The sequence below is a fragment of the Elephantulus edwardii genome, unplaced genomic scaffold (genome assembly GCF_000299155.1).
Source record: "Elephantulus edwardii isolate Elephantulus edwardi_28Jun2011 unplaced genomic scaffold, EleEdw1.0 scaffold00010, whole genome shotgun sequence".
In the NCBI taxonomy this organism is placed as follows: Eukaryota; Metazoa; Chordata; class Mammalia; order Macroscelidea; family Macroscelididae; genus Elephantulus; species Elephantulus edwardii.
The window spans coordinates 17,355,571-17,365,063 of NW_006399760.1; the positions used below are offsets into that span (position 1 = coordinate 17,355,571).

A 9,493-nucleotide genomic window follows, 5' to 3' on the forward strand; every position below is an offset into this window, starting at 1 on the left:
CTTCCAGCTTTGGGCCGGAACCGGAAGTCTGGGGGGCGGGGCCCGGCAGAGGCCAGGGGACCAAAAACGCGGCCGAGCTCGGAGCCCGAAGCCGGAGCCAGAGCCTGGACCCGAACTTGGCCGTCGCCTGCACCGCCGCCGCCGCCGCCGCCACCGCCTGCCGCTCCTTCCTCGCGCTGCTGTCGCTGCTTCGGCCGCCGCCGCCGTGGGCTCGGCCGCCAGTGGTCCGCGGACTTTGGGTGTCCGGGTTGAAGGTCGGTCCGGACGTCGGACCCAGCTCGGTTCCCGGACTGTCCTGGCGGCAGCGGGCGCTGCCGCCGCCGCCGCCGCCTCCTCGTCGCCTCAACCTGGCGTTTTGTTCTGAGAGCTCGGAGAGGCGAACGGAGCTGACAGTGATTTTGACAGTGATTTAAACCCGCTTTTGTTGTTGTTAGCTTTTCGTTGTTTGGTTTTGAGTGTTGTGCGTGTGTGTGGCGGTTCTCCCTGTGGTGCATTTTTTTTGTGCCTTTTAAAAAATTTTTTTTTTAAAATACAACCCCGTGAACGCTTTTGGTTGTGTTTTTTTTTTTTTTTTTTTTTTAATCGGGGTTTCCGAATATGTTTTATGACGGTTGATTTTACACCAGGAGGTTTGTCCTCGAGGAAGACCCGGGGAACTGGATATCTAAGGAGAACTTGCTCCGGCTTCCCCGGCGCCTGGGGAAAATGGGAGCCGCAGCGAAGTTGGCGTTCGCCGTCTTTCTTATCTCTTGTTCTTCAGGTAGGTGCAGGGGACCCGCGGGGCCGCCGCTGCCGCCGCCACTGCAGGCGGCGCCAAGGGCTGTGGGGTCGCCGTGCAGCCCGGGGAGGGTCTCCGCCTTCCGCGAGCCCCTCTGCCCGCCACTCCCTCGGGCTCATCTTCGCGATCTGCAAACCTCCATGAATTTCCCCCCCTCGTTTCGAGGGAGGTTGGCGAGCCGATCACGAGCCGCACGGCTCTGTTGTTGTGGAAGTGAGAAAGTCATGGTTTGTGGCCATCACGCTGGATGACAGCGCTGGCTGGCTTGCAAATGAACCCGCAAATACCACAAGTGACAATTTCTGCAAAGCTGGAGAGCTGAAAGGCATATTCGCAAATGCTACTTAGTGTGGGATCGTTCAGAAATAAGGTGGTGTGCTCCCCCCCCCCCCCACCACTCCTTGCCTTTTAATTAGCGCTTCGGTAGTGACTATTACGACACAGATCAGGTCACTTGCTATTTTATTTTGACCGTGAGAAACAATGTAGCCTATCAGCAATTTCATCGCTGTCTCCTCTCATGTTTGGTTTTTGGTGTGTTTTTTTTTAACGTTAGTGTCCAGCAGTGTTAAAAATAGTTGTAGTTGTTGAAGTATTAACTATAACTCGGTGCAGGGGAGGTATGCCACTTGTGTGTTGGCAATTTGTTGGCTTTCAACCACCATTTGAGAAGCTCTCTTCGGGCATAGATTTTGCTTACCTTACTTATTTTAAACGCCGTGTGGTGTTTTCGGGTTGGAACGGCTCATGAAATGATTCTTACTGTTAAATACCTATAATCATAAGATAAGTTTTGGTCCAACGTGGGAACAATAATCCGGCCTTTTTAAAATTTGGAATTTGGATTTTGTGAGAACGTTCGATGGTTGCAACCAGTGGTTGGAAAAACTAGTCTTTTGTACTTGCTGTGTTTTAAACGAATACAGCCATCTAGCCCAAGATGTGCAAACGTATGTAGCAGGAGAGAGTGAGTTCAAGAGGTGAAACGATTTTGAAGTCGCAGTGAATCTGTTTATCTTAAAATTCAACGCTCACTTACTAGATTGTGAGAGAGAATTACAGGGGAAAACCCGAATTGACAGGTTTCATGCCCATGTCTTTATCGTGTTTGCTACAGGGAAATTAGAGGGTGGTAGTCTTTTCTTTGTGTACCTCTATAGTGTGTGTCTGTGTGTCTGTATGTCCGTCCATCTTCCCCCACCTCCCTTTTAAATAGAATCTTTTGTAATGTATAGAATTTTGCTGAATGGTACATTTCCTTGTGGTTAATAAATGGATAAAGTCTAGTCTTATGTCTGTAGTGGTATTGATCAGTTCCGGGTGGGCTGAATGTGTTGTGAAATGGCGATCATTGCCAGAGATTAACCAAAAGAATCATGTCTGTTTAAATGGAAGAAGGAACATGCTTAAGGCAGGCTGACAGTCTTTTTTGTGCAGGGTTGGGGAGGAAGATAAACAATGGTGTATGTGGAATGAATAGAAGGCCTTGATGGCATTAAACCTCTTGCTTTTGTGAGATGACTTAACCATATAGTTTTTATTTTATGGATAGTACTCTCTCTCCTCTGCCCCTATATGTTCTGTTTGGTGAACTCTTCCTGTTCAAGTGGCTTTTCTGATCTCCTGCCCTTAAGAAGGAGGGGCATAATGGCCACTGGAAGGAATAGTGGACATTTTTCCTCTCCCAAACCCACCTTGATCATATGATTGGTGAATGAGATTATTCTGGAGGAGTCTTAAGGTATTTATTCACTCCTCTTGAAAAAGCAGGTAATCACTTCAGATCTTAAATCTTCCTCTGTGTGGTTTGGGAGTAACAACATAAACTGACTGCTCAATTGCATCAATTTCTTAAAGGATTATTTTCACTGGGCCAGGAGGTTAATAACCAATACTTTGAAATAAGTAGGTTTGATGCTGTATAGAGCATATAGAGATTCCACTTATGTGAAACTACTATTAAATACTTCTGCACTAGTTTAAAAATGAGCATGTCTGAACTATGTGATCCTATTGAAGATAATTGGCATAATCACAAAAATGTTATTCTTTATTTATACTTGAAGAATATTAGTATGTGAAATATTTTATTTTTCAAAAAGGGCGTTTGTGGTCAATCAAATGCACTATAAAAAGGTTTCTTTTGCTTCCCTTCCTAATTGATTTTTGTATGGAATGTATGATACAGGAAGCGTGAGGATGGCAATTTTTATGAGATACGAAAAATTTCTCAAGTTGTCAGTTTCTGGGAATTTTTAAAATTGAGAATAGTCATGAAAAGCTATTATATTACAAGTGTTAGGATGAATGTTTGTTATTTCTTTTAGTATTTGTTTGGATTTTGATTTTTCTATTTCATTCTATGACATGTTTTCTGTCCTGTAGGAGATAAATAATAAAGAAACCTCACACTCCCCAAACATAACTAGACCTCACATCTATTGCTATTTGGTCGACTGCTATTCATAACCATCCTATAGGACAGATAGGCCTGCTTTATGGGGGTTTCCACAGATGGAAGCTTATGGAATTAGATTGCCACATCTTTCTTCTTTGAAGCATCTGTTGAGTTTGAACTGCTGTCTTATATGTAGTAGCCAGGTGCTTAACTACTGTGCTACAAGAGCATATTTTCTTGCAGTAGACTATGTAATTTCTTTTCTTCTCTCTTTCTAGATCTTTGCTCTCTCATCTTGGAATGCTTTGCAGTTTCTTTATTTTTATTTTTAATTTCTTTCCCTCTCTTTTCTGGCCTCAGATTGTTTAAAAATTTAAATCTGTTTCTTAGTTTGAAATTTTTTTTCCCTTAAAAATTTTTTTTTTATAAGTTCTGATCCCAAGTCTCTCTTCAGGCAGAATTTGAATAGAGTCAGAATAGTTAGGCATAGCTGATTAGTCAGTTGTTTGTCTTAGTTTATAGTGTATCTTTCTGTGCATTAAAGAAACAATTCCAGATATGTTAAAACATCTTTAAATTTAATAATATAGCAATAATAATGTTTTGAGGTACTGTTTGAAAACAGTGCCCATTTGTTATGAACCATTATATAGTTCAAATTATTAATACAAATAGGTTTTGAGAGTGAGGTGTTGGCTCATAACTATAGTTTATAAATCTAATATTCTTATATCAGGAAGGAGTGTAGATTATTTGTATCTTTCACTACAGTTTGTTTAAAACTTGAAAAAGATTGATACTTACTCTTGTATTTAGGTTTCTTGTACCTACCTGTAATACAGCTATTAAGAGATTTTATTTACATTGAAGTAAGTTGGGAATTCTTTGAATTCTCTTGGAATTTTAATAGCCTATTAATATATTTTATTAAAAATAATCCCTGAAATAAGGAAAGAAAATAGAGTATTTATATTCATATTCTTCAGTTTAGGTAATACAGTGTGTGTGCTTTTGTATCTGTGAGTGATTGGAGTGAGGATTGACAGTACAGAGACTTTTAGGAATTCTTCTGAACTTTCATTATTAAGTGGTAGATATTAGAGAATTTGCTTCCTAAAAGATTGAATCTCTTAAATGAGATTGACCTGTGATCAAATTCAGATTAAAGTATCCAGGCCAGAAAAAAAAGGAAACATCCCTTCAAGTAATTTTGAATTTTTTCTGCTATTGTTCCAAGCATAGTTCTGAACTATAGTTTTGCAGCTAAGATTGATTGCCTCCCAGGGAACATTTGAAGACAGTTTTGGTTTTCCTAACTGGGAGGAGGGTGCTACTGGCATCTAGTGGGTAGAGGGCAGGGATGCTGCTAATCATTCCATAATGCACAGAATAGACAACACAACAAATTGTCCAGCTCAGAATGTCCATAGGCTTGAGGCTGACAAAGCCTGTTTAAGTTTTTCATTTTAGACAACATTAGTATGCTACTAAAAAGTCTCCAACCTCCCCACCCTAAAGAGAGTATCCTAAATTTGTGGTCATATATGGAAAGTTACAAATCATGGTATTTGTGATCATGTATTTCATCTTTTAAAATTAGAATGTGATTAAATTAAGAAAACAGACTAGGTATATGCATTATTTTATCCTATTATACTTTAATAAAATAATTTGCTGCTACAAATAAATTTTCTAAGCATTTGTTAAGGTAGAGTTGTCATGAAACTATATTATCATGAATGATGCGTGATTGGTAATGATACCAAGCTTAATTATATTTGTTGTTGATCCATTTGTCTTTTTGCTATAATAATCATATTTATGATACTTCTTTTCATCCTTATTGAAATAGCAGCCAGCAGTAGTGATGATTGTGTGTATGTACATCCAAATCATGGTGCCTAGAATTTTTAGAAATTTTGTCTGGAAAATATGCTCAATGTTGTATGTTATTTGAATTATTTAAGTGTATTGATTTATTTTTAAAATAATCATGTCTTTGTCTCACTAGTTTTAATTTAAGGAAACTTTTAAAATGACATCTTAATTCTGTCATTTTCTTGAGGCTCTTTAGTTGACTTTTAGATACTATAAGATTAATTCAGACAGTATAGTGTTCTATGTGATTTGTTGCAGACCTGTGCCCTTTTAAACATTAAATCATGAGCATAATTAATAAGTTCTTATCTTATTTTTATCTGGCTTTAAGGAAATTAATTCAGCCAGCCAAGATAAACTAAAAAATTAAAGAATTAAGTAGCCACAGTATCATTGAGGGGAAAGTTCTGAAGTCAATTCCATATAAGGATTGCAGATAAACTTAACATCCTTTCTGTAATGTCACTTCACGTCCTGATCTCAAGCACATTTTCACTGGTGAGCCCACCAAACTCATCTCTTCTTGAAAAGTTCAGCAGGCATACGTGAGTCAAATGAGACTTTTGTAATCCCTTACTTGTTTTAGTTTCTGCAATTTGATTTTGTTGTATTTTACCTTTGTGTCTTTATTTCTCATCTTTGGTGTTTTATGACTATGATTTACATTGTCTTTTCATGCTTTCTTATGTTTCCACTTGCTAAGTGACCCTCAGTTAATTAAGTAAGGTGGGCAGCATTTGATACTGGAGTCACTGGTACACCTTGATGTTTTATAACATTATTTTTTTCCATTCCTTTTCATGAGAATTTCCTTTCATTTTCTCTTTTCTTGTCTATACTCCATTTCTCCCCTGTTCTGTCCGTACTTCTGATGGAGCCATTGCTTGGACTCACAGGTGTTTCTAGAATGATCACCTTTGTTAAATGAAAGTGGATTGACTTTAGAATGCTTCAACATTGACTAGATAATGCTGAAACACTGCTCTTTTATTTGTTAGTTTCTGAAATACCACACACACTTGGGAGGAACATTACTTTCTTGGAATCCCACGACTTGAACTTTGGATTGCTTGTTTCCTTTTTAATATTCAGATTTTCTTTATCTCTTTGCTGCTTTCCAAAAGTCTCTCTCTTGTCTCTGCTCATTCATTTGTTCTGTTTAGCCAAATTTGGCTAGGTCAGAGATTATATTTATTGCCACTGCTGGGACCATATTAGCCTTCCTCTGTGGTAGATTTAATTCTGTTAGATTATAACTGTCATGTCTAGACAGAACATTGATTTCAAATTGACTATTGAACATGAAAGTTCCAGGAATAGTGTTATAGAGGAAGGAGGAGAAATCAAGGTAAGATAGCTCGTGTAGATTGTAGTAGACTTCCCCTGATTTTCCAGTGAGATTTTGCTAATTACTTTCATATACTCAGTGCATCTATCTAGTGGGGAGATAATGTATAATGAAGGTACCTTCAGGGAATAAGTTGTCTCTGAGGTTAGACACTCCCCCCCCAGCCCCCCCAGTTTTTAGAATGGGAGGTTTTATGGATCCTGAGCAAAGTATGTGATTGTAGTGGTCAGTATTCTGGTGTTCCAGGTGACAGCTCTGTCACTGTCTAACTCATCTATCATTCCTCTTTCAAATTGTATCTTTCTACCTGAGATTATCTAATTGCCTGTCACTGCTTATTCCTTTCAGTCCATCTTACATAGCTGCCAGGGTGATCTCATTTTAAAAAATCTGAAGTTAAAAAAAAAAATCTGAAGTTGTCACTCAAGCTTAAGTATCTTTCACTAACTGTGAGTCACCTTTACTATAAAATTAGAACTCTTAAAGTGGAAGACAGCATCCTTCATCATTTAACTCTTGTCTGTTTGGTCTAACTTGCTAGTAGAGGGGCTTTAGAGCATAGACGGAAAGTTTAAATCCTGGTTGGCTTCACAGGTCAGCTATGGATAAGCCATTTAACCTTTGTGCTGCCTCAGTTTTTTCATCTGTAGAATGAGAATATTAATAGTGCCTACATCAGGAAAGCTTGGTGATTAAACAGCATGTAAATGGTAGACATTCTGCTGTTTATTCCCAGTTTGAGCTTAATATTCCAGCCAAATAAACTTGACTTGCAGTTTCCTGCATGTGCTATCTATTATTATATATATGGGGCAGGTATTACATATGGTGGATGTTACTTCCTCTTCCTTTACTTGACTTACTTTTTAGGGACATTTTCTCTGTCATCTAACCTAGACTGAATTGTGTTTTGTTCTTCTTACATTTTATAAATGTCTTTGCAATTGTCTGCTTATTTACATTTTAGTGCTTCAAAGGAAAGGCATCTTCTCTTGATCATCAGACTGTGTCTTAGAACCTGGCACGTGATACCAAAACAAAGCACTTGTTGCTTTTAAGTCTAACTGATCCTATAGAATGCAGTAGAATTGACTAGAATGGTTGACTGAGGAAATTTTTTTTTAACAGGCACATATTGGTGGGTCCAAGCTGCCAACTTTGTGGTTAGTAATCTGATGCTTAACCAGGGCTCCTGGTACTATTAAGTGCTTGGTAGTTGTTTACTAAATGAATGTGGTGAAATACTGTCACTTTTCTGGGCCTGACTTTCCCCTTTATCTGTGAAATCAAGGAACTTGAATTAAATGAGTTTCCCCCTGCTCTAAAAAGCTTTATGATTTTATAATTTTAAGGTTAGAGTTCAGAAATGACATATTATTAAAGATTTTTTCTGTTTCTTTCTGTATCTTTAAATGTTGATAATGAAAAAGAAAAAAAGATACATCTGTTATCTTTAGAGTAAACCTCCAAGGATAATTTGTCTAAGTTTAAAAGGGATTTTAAAGATTTTCAAGTTCGGTGACTGTTCAAGCTTTTTAGATCAAACTTTACTTAGAAACCATTGCATAGTGATAGAATCTCCATACACACACACACACACACACACACACACACACACGTGTATGTATTAAGAGTAGATGTTTCATGAGCTGTTTATTATTCTGTGTAGGGTACTTTTATATCTTGGCTTATTTTAAAAGTGTTGATTGTGATCCATTAGTTGAATCAGTAACTAATTAATGGGTTGCAAATTAAAAACACTGATCACTGGGCACAGAACTATGTAAGTAATTTTATGCAATGAAAAATACAGGGTGGGGGAAACATTGTAAAGTATGGTCATTATTTTATCCACAATACTGTATGGCTGCATGTACAAGATAGGTGGAAATGACCCCAAAGGAGAACATGGGTTTGCTGTTGCTGAGCTCTCTTCTCTGGACTAGCTGTGAGTTAAGCACCAATGTCTGATGTTGACTTTTAGTATTTATTTTGAAGAGTTCAGATGTTGGTGTGTGGGTTTTTTTTTTTTTTTTTTCCCCACACACACCCATCCCATCTCTTCCCCCCATTTAGGAAAAAGACCTTTTGGAGAAGATAAATCTTACTACCAGGAAAATGTCTTGACAGGAAATTAAGAAGAAAATTCATTTTAGTATGAAGGAAAATACGCAAAATAGGATTAGGAAATTGAAGAGTCAGTTTGCCTGCGATTAGTGGACCAGTTGAGCTTGAAGAATTTTGACTAAATAGAGAACTTACTATGATAAATATTGATACTTTCTTGGAGTAGTAAAACAGTTTCAGTTGAGGAAGTTGAAACTAGAGGAAAATTAAAATTGGGAGGAGGTAGGAGTAGGTTGTATAGATCCTGATTAAACTAGCAAAGCCTCTTGCTGTCAATATAAGGATTACAATTTACAGATCCTGGTAGATACTTCATATATGCATACATGAAATACAGTCAGAAAAGAAACTTGAAGATTAAGGTAAGATGTCAGTATCAGTACCTCTTAATAAAATTGGTAAAGAATAATGGGCCAGAAGAAAATAGGAAGCCATTAATAATTAAAGAAAAGTTGCAGACAGATTTGGATTTAGATAATTAGCATGAATGAAAATACAAGTATAGATATGGGGAAATCAGAATACATTAAAATATGAGCATACACAGTGTTTTCTTAGAGGGCAGATTTTACATAATGGTATGCTGCCATTGAAATGTTTAGTTGAATTCTAGGTAGGTACACCTCAATGTATTGTTTGTATTTAAGTAATAGTCATATTGCAGTAATTACGGTTGTTATTCATACTTGTCCAGAATATATTCTTTGAAATCTAGAAAAGGCTTTATTTCCACAGTAAATGACACTCTGTTCTATGTAAGTAGTTAAGAGACTTTGAAATTTGTATGTGTTATGTGCATGCTAAATCCTAAATCTTTTCAATAACTGATCTTTTGAACTAGATAAAAAGCAGTTGTTTCTTCAGTTGCTATAAGTCAAATTGAGAATAACTTTATTTCCTGATGTTGTTAAAGGAAATACATTCAAGGCAAGAAGATAATTACTTCTTGTTGTTATGTGCCATC

The 9,493-nt window shown here is 37.6% G+C and overlaps 1 protein-coding gene across 3 annotated transcripts in view; it reads left to right on the forward strand.

The window, feature by feature from the left end:
• The first annotated feature begins 60 nt into the window (after nucleotides 1-60).
• Nucleotides 61-9,493, forward strand: part of ACVR2A (activin A receptor, type IIA) — a 122,419-nt gene continuing 112,986 nt past the window's right edge. The window contains exons 1-2 of one of the 3 annotated variants that reach the window (XM_006880758.1): nucleotides 160-254; nucleotides 627-760. In XM_006880758.1, coding sequence (XP_006880820.1) covers nucleotides 706-760 — 55 coding nt within the window. In that variant the 5' untranslated portion in view covers nucleotides 160-254; nucleotides 627-705. Of the gene's footprint in view, nucleotides 255-354; nucleotides 761-9,493 lie in introns of those variants that run through there. The other 2 variants (XM_006880759.1, XM_006880757.1) reach the window with 2 other exon arrangements.